Source organism: Polyodon spathula, chromosome 42 (assembly GCF_017654505.1).
Source record: "Polyodon spathula isolate WHYD16114869_AA chromosome 42, ASM1765450v1, whole genome shotgun sequence".
Lineage (NCBI taxonomy): Eukaryota > Metazoa > Chordata > Actinopteri > Acipenseriformes > Polyodontidae > Polyodon > Polyodon spathula.
In genome coordinates, this window is record NC_054575.1 from 672,285 (window position 1) to 688,656 (window position 16,372).

The following is a 16,372-nucleotide window of genomic DNA, read 5'->3' on the forward strand; positions in this document are numbered from 1 at the left end:
AAACGACAATTTGCAAATGGCTGCAGTGTGCTTTTGTCGGGGCAACTCGCTGTTTCAGTTCTTGGATTCTTAAAGGGGAATAACCCATTAGTGATGGTTTATATTTCATATTTCATATAAGGGACAAAAAACTAAACAAAGACATGTTTATTATTTTTCAAAAAGTGTATCTTAACAAAAAGAAACTTTAAACTACACAGAATACACACACTTCATTGCAGTGACAAGATATTTCATCTACATTTTATTAATATTTAAAGTAATCGCAGCTAACAAAACCTGACATTTTACTTAGGTAGGTTTCATAAAATGACCAATAGGGGGTGTGTAACTGTAATAGCTGACTGTCAAAAAGACAAAAGGAAGCCAATGCATACCTGCAATTAATAACACACATTCTAGTGTACAGGTGAGTGATACTCTGCTTTATTTTTTCTTTAGACTCTGCTTTCGATAGGGTGCCAGGTTTATTTTACTGTACTATGGAACAAATTACATTTGTTTTCTATCAAATCCAAAATTAAAGAATATTCATTGAACCCAAAATTAAAGAATATTCATTGAAGTTTTGAGAGAATATTCAAAACATGAAAAACCCATGTACAACCCAGTGCTAAAAATGCACAGCAGGATATGAATGTAAACACAGCATACACAATAACTCCATCTTATCCAGTCTGTACCATCGCTTTGTAGGTCTCACATATTCTTATATGAAAGAGGCACTGTTAATTCCTTCATGTGATTTTACGAAGTTGACAGGAAACGCAGCACTGAAGTATCTGCAAGGATCATTCCACCTTTAGCATAGTGTGTGATATTCATATAGAAAAATATGAGACCTTCTAAATTACAGTAACATACATATTAGAGAAGATTCAAGGAATAAGCGGAGCAGGTTAGTTAAAAAATCTTGCCGAGATAACAAAACACTATTATAATTAAGAAGTCTACTGTCCGTTTAAATTTATAATAACAATACAGTTTAATAAATCAAACAGCATATCGACTTTTAATGTGACACCACTACCAGCCATTTCAAGCATATAAAGGAATTTCAGATGGCTGTATCACATCAATAACAGGGTTTACTACAAATGATATAAAACTACTGAAATGAAAATGTGGGGGACTGTCTGAATTATGTTTTGGTGCCACTGTATAATATATAAACTATGGAGATTGAAACTTCGAGGGACCTGTATATGCAATAGTCCTTGATTGAGGGTCTTTTCAGTGAATGTTCACCACAGAGATTCAAAGTTGAACTGCACTTTGAGCAGGTATTTCATGTGGACCTGCGCTGGGTTATATACAATATATTCATTGTAAAGCAGAGTGTAACCTTCAGGGTTATTCACGCCTGTAGAGATGACAGGGCCCATTGGAACGGAGGCTCCATCCCTGCAAGAAAGAAAGAAATCTGAGCTACCAGTGATTTTACCGTGATTTTATAAGCGGTTCTCCAGATACAATAGTTCCATTGTGTATAGGAACACCTCCTAAAAGAACACTCATCCCAGCTCAGCCACTGTGTGACCCTGAGCAAGTCACTGAACCTCCTTGTGCTCCATCTTTCAGGAGAGACGTTGTTGTAAGTGACTGTGCAGTTGATGTTCACACACCCAAGTCTCGTATCTTGTAAAGCGCTTTGTGATGGTGGTCCACTATGAAAGGTGCTATATAAAAATAAAGATTATTATTATATTAGTCTATGGGAACACCCTAGTGGTGAAACAGATTTTTCCCATCATAAACGCTCCGGCTAAAGGAACATGAACTTCGCTTAAAAGAACACCACCCTGGCACTGATAGCGATTCGTTCACAGCGGATTCAGCACTGTTCTGTAACCTGATAACTCATCTTCAATGGTTTATTAAGTATTTTTAAAAGCGACTTGTCATCGCGTAAGTGTCTTGAGGCCCACTAATTGGTTTATTGGAAATTGTTTGAGCTCTTGAAAAAAAAAAAAAAAAACTCAAAATCGGACACAAGCCACCGAGCAATTTGGCGTTTCCCTTTCTGGCGAGCGGCTTCACCATTCTGTTAAATAACTCAATGGCAAACACAGTACCAAAGGACTGGGGAAGATGGCACCAAACCATCTGTATACTGCTGTATACAGCTGCTGTATACTGCTGTTGTATTTAAGATGAGTAAGAGGGTGCTGTGTTAATTTAGTTTGACAGTTGATTAATGTTCATGTTGATGCACGTGCGCTATGACAAGAAATACACACGTATTTATTTATTTATTTATGGATTCATGTTGGTGTCTGGTGGCTAACTCCGTCTTAGAGAACACATCGGCTATAAGAACACTTTGCTTGCTTTCCGAGGTGTGTTCTCTTAGCCGGAGATGACTGTATAGGCAAAAATAGCAGGCAACCACCTCTGTATGTCTCCAGAATCTGCCACTCTCAATAACTTAATTGCTGTCCTTGTCAAGATGTCTCATGATCATGTGAGTCACTGGAAAAGTAGTGACTGGTTAATCAGAACTTACACTGACTGATCAGAAAGAAAAGCGGCAGTAGAACTCATAACCTGGCAGACGACTTGCCGCACATGGCGTGACTGTGCAGGTTTCAGATGGGCAAAAGTGCAGTTTCAAACCATTGCCATATAAATGACATTTTAGAAAATGAAAAAAAAAAATCCAAGCCATTATAAAAAACAGTATGTTCACTAACAGAGCACCAGATATTAGCAAATACATTATTTATTAATATATATACATTTTTTAAGTGATGACAACTCAACTTACTTGACTACTGTGTTTCATGTCAGGCTGTGATCAAGGCAAACAGTGATATTAGGTACAGGCATAATAAAGTGGCCAGATGCTACTCACAGCATGATATAGTTGGCTGGGTTTGGTGCCATCTTCCCCAGTCCTTTGGTACTGTGTTTGCCATTGAGGAGTTTATCAGCATCATAGTCTGCAGCCAGCAACTCGTTGCAATGGCCTAGAGCTACCTGCAAAAACACAATGCAACAAGCCAGTCAGTAACACCCATCCCCATTGGAGCTCCCTGCAAAAACACAATGCAACAAGCCAGTCAGTAACACCCATCCCCATTGGAGCTCCCTGCAAAAACACAATGCAAAAAGCCTGTCAGTAACACCCATCCCCATTGGAGCTCCCTGCAAAAACACAATGCAACAAGCCAGTCAGTAACACCCATCCCCATTGGAGCTCCCTGCAAAAACACAATGCAAAAAGCCTGTCAGTAACACCCATCCCCATTGGAGCTCCCTGCAAAAACACAATGCAATCAAGCCAGTCAGTAACACCCATCCCCATTGGAGCTCCCTGCAAAAACACAATGCAATAAGCCAGTCAGTAACACCCATCCCCATTGGAGCTCCCTGCAAAAACACAATGCAAAAAGCCTGTCAGTAACACCCATCCCCATTGGAGCTCTGCAAAAACACAATGCAAAAAGCCTGTCAGTAACACCCATCCCCATTGCCACGGCTGCCAATTCAAAATCAGCTGTCAGTATGAAAAAGTTGACGTCCATGATGTGTATCAAAAGACAGAATAGGACAGAATTATCAACGACATGTTTATTCACAATCTGTTAAGCGATTCTCTGGATGTATGCAAAAATGCTTCATGCTTTACCTCACTGAGAAGTAGCAGTCCCACGTTCTTCTGTCTTGAAGCAAAGCAGTAGTTGGCACTTTTTGACGACATGTCGGCAAAGTAGATTCCCTTACCAAACTGGATTAAAAAAAATAAAAAGATCCAGACATAAGGAAAGAAACAGTGACAGGGACATTTTCATTGTAGACACTGGTAAGACTTATTGATCCCAAAATCTCATCAAGCAGCTTCTTGAAGGATCCCAGGGTGTCAGCTTCAACAACATTACTGGGGAGCTGATTCCAGTTCTGCTGGACGGGTGCATTACTGTACTGAAAGTCAGGGGTCAGCACTGTTGAGGGGTCCACAGCGATGCCTAAACTATTCATTCAGCCTCCCAGAGTAATCAAGGGTCCCCGGGTACACCAGGAGAACATGCCCCACACCAGGACGAGGCCAAACCCAATCGCGGAGACAGACAGGTCCCAATAAAGTGGGCAGGGAGTGTATATTAGGTAAGATTCACTGGGGTTGGTTTGTAATGCGGGTTATATCTGGGCTTCATCCTTTTTAATGTTTAGTTTCCAGCTCACAATATAATAAATCCCCTTTTAGAGTATCTGACTGGAGTTCTTTATTGAAACCTCATGAAAGCTGTTCATTGTGCACCTGGTAAATGGGGCTTTGTACTCAATGCCATAATTTTCAGTTTATTCTTTGCTTCTGAACAGCGATTTCCAAGCTGAGGAAAATCCAGTAATACGGGTGTCAATCACACCTGACGCATTCCTATTGCTGACTTTGAATATCTCCACCCAACTCAATCACAGCTGGTCAGAAACAACTCAAACTGAAAGTGATGAAACCTGTTATAATTAACATGCCTATGCCAAAACAAATTGGGAAGAAGGATCTTAATAAAGTGGTCATCCAGTATGCACGCATATACCGCACAGACACAGACAAACACAGACAGATGCACACACCTGGTCTATTCCTCTCTCCCAGACAGAGATGCACTTAGCTGGTCTATCCTCTCTCAATCTCTGACAGAGATGCACACATCTGGTCTACTCTTGGTTCAAGACTGAATAGATTCAATTAGTTTAGCCTGTCTGCATATGACATGCTTTTTAAGCCCGGAATAATTCTGGTTGCTCTTCTTTGAACTCTTTCTAGAGCAGAAACATCCTTTTTGTAGCGACGTGACCAGAACTGAACACAGTATTCAAGATGAGGTCTTACTAATGCTTTGTACAGTTTTAACATTACTTCCCTTGATTTAAATTCAACACTTTTCACTATATATATATATATATATATATATATATATATATATATATATATTATATATATATATATATATATATCTGAGCATCTTGTTGGCCTTTTTTATAGCTTCCCCACATTGTCTAGATGAAGGCATTTCTTCACTTAGCTGGTCTATTCCCCTCTCTCCGACAGAGATGCACACATCTGGTCTATTCGTCTCTCTCTCTCAGATAGAGATGCACACACTCAGAGATGCACTCAGCTGGTCTATTCCTCTCTCTCTCTGTCTCTCTCAGAGATGCACTCAGCTGGTCTATCCCTCTCTCTGTCTCTCTCAGAGATGCACTTAGCTGGTCTATTCCTCTCTCTCACAGTCTCACCATGTATCCTGTTACAGGGGCCTCTGGAGGGGCCACTCTCAGCCCCTTCTTCAGGATTCCCACCCAATTTGACAGCCGGGAGCCGTGCCACAGCAGCATTCTGGGAGAAAAACACAGGGCAGCATTGTCAAACGCGTCACTTTACCTTCGCTGTATACCGTATTGTGCAGATTGCAGCTTTCCTGTTTTCAATATATGTATAGTTCTTACATTTTTATTTACTCATCATAGGTCAACAAACTACTTTTTTTCAACTTAAGGCTGCTACCCACCACATGACAGTGAAACTGTGCTGCGATGTGAGAAAATGAATAGAATCTACACTTCAGCGACAACTAAGGAATGAATGAACCAAAGAAGCACTGTTCAGAATGAAATAATACTGTTGAAAGAATATCCACAGCTTTATGACAAAGGTCATCGCAATTATAAAGATCTGAAAGATAATACATGGGAGTCCATTTCGAAGGAACTGGATTAGCTTGGTACGTACGATTTATGGCCATATATGTTAAAATACCATCAGAGAAGACACTTACAATATCAAGATCACGCTTGACAAGCATGTACCAGTCTTGATCATAGTTCTGTCAACAGCAATTTTTAATAGTTGTACAGATCTGGCAGTTTTTCAAACCTGTCGCCTCTGTGTCGCTTCTGGTGTGTATGGCCATGTCGCTGCAAAAGAACCTTGTCGTCCAACGAAAAATCGCATCTGGTGTGTGGCAGATTTTATTCAGGAATGTTCACCAGGAGAGAGATTTTTTTTTTCTTTTAACGTTGCAGTGCATCCAGATCACGGTCCCTCCTGCAACAATGCTGATGACTGAAATGAGTGGCGTGTTGTGGGAACAGAAAACCAGCACTGTTGCAGGAGGGAGCGTGATCTGGATACACTGCAATCCTTGAAGAGAAACTCTCTCTACTGGCGAAACACTCCGAAGTAAATATCGAGACACTTATTGCCCAGTTGACAACACGGGACACGGCAAAGGTAACGTAACGTGGAATAAAAATGCTTAAATATAAAAAGTCACTTCTAATTTACCTATATAAAAGTTAGAATATATTTTTCTCTATAACCAGAATAAGTAAATCAATCTCGTCTACCATTCAAAGTAACATTTTGCTTGTAGACATTCCATCTGGATAACTCCCCTCAGACGCACTATTTACTTAAGCTTTAAAACAAACGGTTGTTTCAACATTTGTAAACAAAGGCTCTGATTCTAATGATTCTAATCTCTTCAAACGTCTGCAGACCATGCAAAGATAAATTAGATGGACCATCAGTATTCAAATTGTGACAGTTACACTGATTGCTCTGACTGAAATCAGCAGACTGCGAACAGCAGTGCCATCTGGTGGAAAATTAAAGTTGTTTTAAACTAAACTTACAATGAAGGACTCAAATATTAAAAATACAAACTGAAATTAACAAAGTAATGAATATTCTTTCCTCCCAGGCTGGTCTGTTGGTTGTCTCCACCTGCAGGGTGACGGGTCTTTTTCAGACTTTGGAACATCTTGTCAAATTATATTAGTAGTTTTTTAAGACTTCTAAAGACTTACTATTTTAAATGGGCTTTTAACTGTACTGAACTGTACCTTTTCTTTTTGTTTGTTTAAATCTTGTAAACTGCCTTAGGATACTTGCCATGAAAGGCGCTATATAGATAAAATAATGTCGTTGTTAACGATTACTTGCGTGTTCGCTCATTTCGTAGGTCTCAGATTGTCGTATGTGAAATACGCACACATTGCGGTGAAGGTGAATTCGAGCTGTTAGTGAAGAACATGTATGGAACGCTGCTTGCAGACACTTCAACGGTACACTGTGAGAGGGCACAGGAAGTGCAGCATGGAAAAGAGTTCTTACAGTTGCTAGGAAAAAAATACTATTAAAAATCAAGCAAGCGTTTAGCATAATGCATGCCTCTTTCATACAGGAAAATGTGAGATCTACTAAGTGATTGTAACCCATATTAGATAAAAGTGACTAAAATTACTGTGTTACTTCTGTGCAATTGAATATCCTATTGTCCATTTTCAGCTCTGGGTTGTACATAGGTTTTTCACGTTTGATACTCTCTAACCCTAGGTTAAGATGTGCACTGTAATTAAAGAAAAAAACAAATATTAACATTATTCCCCCCAGGATACAGACGCGCCCCCAGTTTGAGAATCGCTGACCTGAGCAATGGCTTCTTACCTGTTGTTAATATCACGACAGAAAGCTTCACTCTCTCCCTCCTTTTCAATGCTGAAGACATCCCGTAACCTCATGGTGTACTCACTGTGAGTTGAGGCATGGGTAGACTGCAAGTACTTGTTTAGTATCTGAACACAGGAGAAAAAGACATGCGTTTCAGCACTCTCACCAATACTGAATAGGGACATAAAAATGTAAAAAACCCAAACCAGCTTTTACGATGAGCTTGATTAGTAAAACCCAGAATGGAATAAACTACTATACAATGGGAGTCTCCATGTCTGGCTGCAGCGCTGAGAATCAATGTCTTTATTTTAGTAGGGTTTCTTTCCTTAATAAACTGTGATCTTTCTTTCATGTACAAAAATGCAAAGTACAAACGTGGATGTTTCTCTTTAAAAATCAGATCACATTTTACCATTTTCTTTCACTCTGTTCCTTGTCTCAGCTTCCTTCCAATTTTTTTCAAAACAAAAATTGTGACTGCAGCAGGTCACAGTGCAGGGAGCTGCACTGCCTGTGTGTCTTCGTCTGTTTTTCTGACCTGGAACTCCTGTGTGCTGTGCTCCAGGGGCGTGAGTTCACAGTGCAGGGAGCTGTACTGCCTGTCCAGTGGGTGTTCAGTGCTGTCCAGACTCGAATTCACCATTTTGATCACGATTTCAATATCGCTTAGCGCCTGCAACAAACACATGACAACATCCACTTCCAAACCGGTCAGGGACAGAAATAAATTACTCACCTTTCAGAATAGCGTATTCATTTAAAAGTTCTTTATTGGAACATCATGATACCAGTTAAATGTGCAACGGGTTGCAGGGGCTTCACTACTCAATCATTTAAATGTATTCTGTGACCAGCAGCTAACCAATAGGGATGTGCTTTTGGTAAAGATTTATCAACGTTTAAATGCTACGTAGGTGTCAAGTGTTTAAACCATACCTGCATACACACACACTCTCTTTATATTACTTTGTGATGTATACTTGTAGCATGCAGCATAATAAGTTTGCTGTCTACTCCTCTTAACTGAGTGGTAGTATGCCTGGCCAGACTATATCCATATATTTCTTAGATTCAATCCTGTTCTAATAAATAATAATAAAAAAAAACCTAAACATATATATAATGCATATAAGAAATCCACTTGGCTTCGGTCTGTGTTTTTTGCCTTGCTGAATTTCAGTGCTGTTTTAACTCTCTCTGTCCTTTTCAAACACGTTTTGCACAGGTCCTTTTCGGCTTTCCTTAGTATGGCTGGGATTTTGTCTTTGCTCAGTGCCGGGACAGAGAAGACACAATAAAGGGAGCCGACTTTACCTTTTTGTACTCATGTGATCATGGGAGCTTTGCGTTATATCTTTCAGAACTGTGGTTTACTTTACCCATTCATTGATACAGCTTAATTTTTGTCCGTCTGTGTTTAGTTTTCAGGTCTAATCAGTAATCAAATGCATTTCTTTTGAATTCAATATGGTTTGACTTTAGACACAAACACAGCTTTTACCAGCATAAGCTTTGTTTCTTTGTTAATAAGTTTACAGTTTATTTTGCTACTTTCTCTACCAGTTATTTTCTGTTTATTATGGATGTTTGCTTTTTACTGCATTCAGTAATTCTGAATGGTTTCATTTCAAATAATGAAGCACTGAACTTGTGTTTTAGTTACACGTCAATTTTGTTTGGCATAACTGTTTACATACCACGGTTTGCTCGACCGGTTCCTCAAAATAATTTCAAAACGTGACTTTGCCTCGTTCCTTTGTTTAAATACAATTTTATTAAAAATATATAACAAACATAAAAACAAAAAACGCCTTGGACTGTGGACTGAACCGTACCGAGCCCACTACAGCATGAACACACAGCGTACCACGAAGCACCAGATCGACCAAGAATAAAACCCGCCCCAGTGTCAATCTTTCTGTTGCACCAATTAGAAAAACTACTTGGAGGCAATACTTGATTGACTGCTGTATACGACAAATTGCTAAAACGAATACATTAAAAGAATGTGGTGAAATGTGTCACGTGACCGGTTTTACATCTAGTACATTATTCAATGTTTATCTACTTCTTTAGAGTTTATATGTTTAAACGTTTAAAATTCCCATCCTTACTAACCAAATCCGGCTTTAGAACCAATTTAAATATTAACTTTTTTTTTTCTAGAGAATACATTTCAGCAAGAACTATCATATACTCAATAGTGCTAAATTTAGAAATACTAAAACAAACTTAATGAATTCAACGACAAACTTCTAGTCGAAACATTTGTCACTGAATGTATTAATCTTTTATTATTCGGAATGCATTTCAAGCAGTGCCTGTTAAACTATTGCAATATTAGTCTACTGATTGCTGCTGATGATTGTTCTGCAATGCTGTGCTGCACTCACCTCCAGTAAGGTGATCTTGTCCTTCAGTTCTTGTTCAGTTCTGATCAGAGGAGGGGTCCTCAGTCTGCAAACAAGAGACACACACACACACATTAGATTGTCACCTCTCTCAAGTAAACTATTCAATTACAGACTACTACAGAACAAGAACTGAAATGTTTAATCACAATTTGATATGCGATTCTCCAGATATGTGCAAAAATCTAAGTGTGACATGCTGATGGACCGGCAGACAGCTCCCAGAATCTGACACACTCAAATAGTGTTAGTATCAAGTTAAGCGGTTCTCCAGATTAATGCACAAATAAAGTGTGACACAGGGAAGAAAGGGCAGGCAGACGCTGCCATATATCCCCAGAATCTGACAGTCACAATAACTTGTAAGTATATTATTTATCCTCCTCTATATTATCCATTAGCAGTCTCTTACCCAAAGTCGTGAGGGACCCGTGTGTAGAATTCATTGCAGGCTTCCAGCAGAGCTCTGCCCATGGTGTTGCTCTTAATACAATCCTCAACCTTCTTTAGAGACTGGTAGCCAGCCTTGATCTGCTCCACTGTCAACTTACCTGGAAACATCAAGAATACTGTCAACACTTTTCTTGTAATGCTCCTGAATTACAGAATGCTCTGCCGCCTTCTGTCAGGGAAGCCGGAACTTACTGTAGATTGAAAACTTATTTTTACAAAATAGCTTTCATATTTTACAATTCACTGGAAATGATCGAAGACTGCGTGGAGGAAGAGACCTTGGGAATTGATAATAGAAGATCTGTGCCTTCAGCTTATAAGAGTAAGGAGATTCCCCTTGGCTCGCGGACAGCCACCCTCGCGGAGGTGAGATTGAACCGTTCAATCTCCAAGGCTGGGAAGGAACCGACAGGATCACAAGAAAGGAAGAAAGAACATCACCTTGGAAAAATGGAAGTGCGATACACTGTACAGAGAGAAGTACCCATCCCCAAATTCAGATCAATACCTTGTGTTAAAGCATGTCCCATGTTTCAAGTGAAAGAGCTCTGTAACATTGACATGGTTAAAGCAATGCTGCGGTAAGGTTAATTTCTATTAGACACCTCCTCTAATGAAGCTGTATGAGAGAATCAGAGAACACAGTCAAAAAGGTTACGCTCCCTCACCGCAGCAACTCCCCAGAGTCATTCCTCAGTGTGGAATTCCTCTGAAGAACTTCCCACAGCCAGGACTCTGAATGTAAAGGCCTTTGCACACTGGATTCATTCCGTCATTTACAACCCGTCATCCGAAAAAGTCGTCCGTCAATCCACTGCACACTAGATGTGTTAATATCACACTTCAGAGCGCTGGGGTGCAGTGGAGGCTTTGAGGTAAGTATACCTAGTTTCAGTATTAAAAATAAATACAGTTCTGTTAATTCTTACATAACTTTGAATACAAAAAAAATGTTAAATGTAGCATAAACTTAATGATCAGCAAACGCTGATGGAGGTTAAAACATTTGCTAAATATTAAGTTTCTACTAGATCTACAATAATGTTGTTACGCAATACATGAAAAAAAAAAAGATATTACAGAATACAGTAGTCATAGCATCTGAAACCATATAACTAATATTTAATTTTCCAAACACTCGCTCCTGTAATAAACATGTATAAAAGTTGGGAAGCTAGCAACGAGCTACCAAAAATACCTTACAACATGACCTTCTACTGCTCTCTGTGTATGGAGCCAGAAATTCCATCACTTCTATCGTGTACTGTCCCTGTTTTCTGACTGTTCAGCCCTGACATAAAAAGTATATGTTTGTAATAATAATCTGATACAGAAACACATTGAAAAAACGGCAAGTTATCAAAAGTGCCCAAGTTAGGAGAAACAATTGTGGCAACCTTGGCCCCCACCACTCTGATACACACACACACACACACACACACACACACACACAAGGAAAACGCAACAGTCTTAATTTTACATCATAGTTCATTGGGCACATACATAATGTTATTTGCATTTTAAATAGTGAGCAGATAGGTTTTGTTGATTGTTTGCATTGTACTGTTCCTTGGGATAATAAAGTACTGAGCTCACGTCATGCGATTTGAGTTAAAATTACCAAAATTAGTTGATTAAGAATCTGTATAAGCAGCTATTCGAAAAGACAGGACATGCCCCGCTTGAGTAATGAAGATCGCCTGGTCGCTATGGGCGTGATTGAAAGCGGCCTGTCTGTGAGAGAAGTTGCCCGGAGAATGAGATGTTCTGCTTCAACAATCAGCAGATTAGTCAAGAGAAACCAGCTCTGTGAAGGACAGGCCATGTCCTGGAAGGCAGAGGGTCACCACCAGCGCTGGACTTGTTATGCTGACTGTTGCGTTGTCAAGCCAACCCGTGGGGCAACCGAAACCAGCCAACCTTCACCAGCTGGCTGCAGCTGCACAGCAAGAGTGGCAGAACATCCCACAGCAGTCTGTCCAGAGGCTAATCGGGTCTATGCGTCAACACTGCCAGGATTGTGTTAATGCTCAGGGAGGTCATACCCGATAATAACTTTGTAATGTTTTCATTTTTACAGCGTGTCAAGTTTTAAACTTTTATATTGACTCTTTGATCTGTATTTTTGATTAATTCCATTGACCTGAGTGTTGCGGTTCTTTTGTGCATCAGTGTGTGTGTGTGTAATATATATACACACACACTGATACGATGCCATGAAAAAGTATTTGCCCCCTGTCTGATTTTCTGCATTTCTGCACATTTTTCACATTGAATTTGGTCAGATCTTTTTTGTGGGCTGTAGTACTATATAGAGGGAGTCTGAGAGAAAAAAAAATGACATCAAAGTTTGGTGCTTCTTTCATTTGTTTGGTGTGCAAAGTAATCAAACGTGCAATCTTCAGGTGGGAAAAAGTTACTGCCCCCCTAGTTAACTCAATCCAACTAAAGGGATAATTAGGGTCAGTTGTTTGAATACTTTGGTTAATAATCAGGCCTGATTTGGGCAAGCCCTGCCCAATATAAATCTGACTAACTTTGGCCCTTACCATCAGAGTGAAGTTGTCAGCACACAGGTTCTAGAAGCACATCATGCCACAATTAAAAGAAATTCCTGAAGACCTCCGGAAAAAAGTTGTTGATGCCTATCAGTCTAGGGTTAAAAAGCCATTTCAAAGGCTCTGGGGCTCCACCAAACCAGTCAGAGCCATATTGTCCAAATGAAGAAAGTTTGCAACAGTGGTGAATCTTCCCAGGAGTGGCCGTCCTGCTGAAATCTCTCCAAGAGCAAGGCGTAAAATCGTTGAGGAAGTCACAAAGAACCCTAGAACAACATCCAGCGATCTGCAGGCCTCTCTCGCTTCGGCTAAGGTCAGTGTTCATGACTCCATCATCAGAAAGTCACTGGGCAAAAATGGGATTCATGGCAGAGTAGCAAGGTGGAAGTCACTGCTCACTAAGAAGAACATGAGTGCTCGTCTCAAGTTTACCAAAAAGCACCTGGATGATCCTCATTAGTTCTGGAACACTGTTCTATGGACAGATGAGTCAAAAGTGGAACTTTTTGGCCAACATCGTCCCCGTTATGTCTGGTGAAAACCAAACACTGCATTCCACAGCAAGAACCTCATATGAACAGTCAAGCATGGTCGTGGTGGTAGTGTCATGATTTGGGGATGCTTTGCTGCATGAGGACATGGACGACTTGCCATCATTGAAGGAGCCATGAATTCTGTTCTGTATCAGAGAATTCTACAGGAGAATGTCAGGCCATCCGTCCGTGAGCTGAAGCTGAAGCGCAGCTGGGTCAGGCAGCAAGACAAGGTGGGGGGGAGGGTCTAGGTTGGCCAGGGTGTCCTCGGCTCACTGCGCACCAGCGACCCCTGTAGTCTGGCCGGGCGCCTGCGGGCTTGCCTGTTAGCTGCCTAGGAGCTGCGCTGTCCTCTTACGCTGTAGCTCCTGGGTGGCTGCATGGTGAATCCGCAGCGTGCAAAGAAACGGTCGGCTGACGGCACACTCTTCGGAGGACAGCGTGTGTCAGTCTTCACCGCTCCCGTGTCAGCGCATGGGTTGTAACGGTGAGCTGAGCCTGAATAATAACTGGCCATTTCAAATTGGGAGAAAATAAACAATAATTGGCAACGCCTAAATTTAAAAAAAAAAAAAAAAGAAATGAATAATTTACTATAAATGTTAGATGTCATAAGTGCGTTCCCTAGTATATTTCCATGTTGACAAAACAAGTTAATTGTCATTAAAATCAGATGTCCTGTAACATACAGATAGAAGTGCCTGGGGTCTGCAAAAATCAGGTTTTTACTTTTCTTTCTACATTTCAGTAACAGTGTTGTGAACTACAAACTAAAAGTGAAATGCTGCTTTTGGCTGATTTACTTTTGCTGCGCCAATAACCTGAAAACACGGAAACTATCCATGCTGTATAAATAGTCACTGGCAGTTCTCGCGCTTCGCTGTAACTTGGTGTGAGGAACGCGTTCCTCTCGATACTGCACAAAATCCATGTGTTTATGTATGCTGTCAGGTCATAATTTCATGTTTTATAATACATATCATTCATGCCCAAGTCCACAGCAATGTCTTTCCATATGTTTTCTTTTTTTTTCCACCCAAAGTCTTTGTAATCTTTTTTGGATTTATCATAAAGTAATTTTTGTTCGGCAACACACACAATAAGTTTTTCCATTTCGTTCAGGGAACTGCAAGAATCCACGTCTTCCCAGTCGTGTTTCATTGGTCAAAGTCATTTTTAACGCACGTCAAATCAGATCAAATCAAATTTGTTTCGATTCCAAAATTGACGCATCACCGTCGTACGGTGTGCAAGGTGCAATAGGGAATGCACATCATGGTTTTTTTCCCTCTTAGACGCACGTTAAAATCGGATGGACGATCAGATCCAGTGTGCAATGGCCTTACGACTCACCTAACACATTACGCGGTCATGCCTTTACCGGGGCAGATGATCGGAGACCCCTGAGCTCCCCTTATTGTGTGACCCACTCTGCACACCACAGGGTCGTGTCTTTACCAGGGGAGACTCTTGGAAACCCCTGTGTTCCCTTGACTGTATGACTCACCCTGCAACCATGCGGCCATGCAGTTACCAGGGCAGACCCTAAGGCACCTACATACTGCATATTTTCTGACAGATTTCTCACCCAGAGGAGCTTTCTTGGTGTCGAACTTCATCTCCAGAATGCACTCCTCCATCGCCTGGATATTGGAGATGAGTTCAATGAGAGACTGGACTCGTTTGTCCAACTTGGATTCCTCATGCTTCTGGGCTTTACTCTCCTCTTTCACTTCGTCACCCTCCTGCATCATACAAGCGTCACATTAAAGGACATGTAGGTACCAAAGATATAATTATATTGTTTCTGTCCTTTCTGTTCTAACCCTAACCTGAAAGCTACTTCTGTTTCATGGGATTTTAATCTTGATGCTTTTCTACTGATGAATTAATCATCCGATCTGCGACTGATTAAATAGATTAACCACACCTCTTTGCTAGTAATATGAAATTGTATGGAAAGACGATTACAAGTAATCACTTTTAATGACGTAACCTGACATTTTCTTTTAAGCTATTCTACCGCTTGCAATGCAATGTCTAAAAGAAAAAGATTAAAAATACATCGGTGTATATATTACTGTAAATTACCATTGCACTACAACTTAGAAAACTGCATTCAACAGATCCATTTTTGATTATTGTAAGCTTTCAAGTCTCACAGTCACAAAGGTAACTTACTGAGTGCTATTTTATTTAGGCTAGCTGAAGAGAAATTTATTATTGAGTGCTATTTTATTTTAACAGCTGAAGGAAAAGTACGATATAGCTGTTAATTTTCTGATATCGTTTGAAAGAAATACATTGAATAAAAAGAAAAAAATGGTTTGGTTTGTGCAGTGCACAGTACTCAGTGCTGTAGTCTATGTGGTCTACACTGGTTTGTGCAGTGCACAGTACTCAGTGCTGTAGTCTATGTGGTCTACACTGGTTTGTGCAGTGCACAGTACTCAGTGCTGTAGTCTATGTGGTCTACACTGGTTTGTGCAGTGCACAGTACTCAGTGCTGTAGTCTATGTGGTCTACACTGGTTTGTGCAGTGCACAGTACTCAGTGCTGTAGTCTATGTGGTCTACACTGGTTTGTGCAGTGCACAGTACTCAGTGCTGTAGTCTATGTGGTCTACACTGGTTTGTGCAGTGCACAATACTCAGTGCTGTAGTCTATGTGGTCTACACTGGTTTGTGCAGTGCACAGTACTCAGTGCTGTAGTCTATGTGGTCTACACTGGTTTGTGCAGTGCACAGTACTCAGTGCTGTAGTCTATGTGGTCTACACTGGTTTGTGCAGTGCACAGTACTCAGTGCTGTAGTCTATGTGGTTTACGCAGTGTACAGTACCTTAGTGCTGTAGTCCATCTGGACGATATCATATTTTCCTGCCACCTTCTCAAACTGAGCTCTTTTATCCCACTCATTCTTCGTCTTGTCTAGAAACCTGTGCAGGCGAAAACAC

The 16,372-nt window shown here is 40.5% G+C and overlaps 1 protein-coding gene across 1 annotated transcript; it reads right to left on the bottom strand.

The window, feature by feature from the left end:
* On the bottom strand, nt 1-16,372 carry parp2 (poly (ADP-ribose) polymerase 2). Its single transcript, XM_041236879.1, has 10 exons — nt 16,258-16,372; nt 15,006-15,162; nt 10,286-10,424; nt 9,856-9,919; nt 8,001-8,135; nt 7,457-7,584; nt 5,245-5,344; nt 3,632-3,730; nt 2,855-2,979; nt 1-1,404 (listed from the first exon to the last, which is right to left on the bottom strand). The coding sequence occupies exons 1-10, from the start codon at nt 16,273-16,275 to the stop codon at nt 1,245-1,247; spliced, it is 1,125 nt and encodes a 374-aa protein (XP_041092813.1). The 5' UTR covers nt 16,276-16,372; the 3' UTR covers nt 1-1,244.

What these genes read in the sequence shown, in the direction of transcription:
- parp2 (XM_041236879.1), bottom strand. An exon ending in CACCAAGAAAGCTCCTCTGG is followed by an intron (nt 10,425 to 15,005) that starts GTGAGAAATCTG and finishes TGATGTTTCCAG; the next exon opens with GTAAGTTGACAGTGGAGCAG. An exon ending in ACAAGATCACCTTACTGGAG is followed by an intron (nt 8,136 to 9,855) that starts GTGAGTGCAGCA and finishes TGTTTGTTGCAG; the next exon opens with GCGCTAAGCGATATTGAAAT.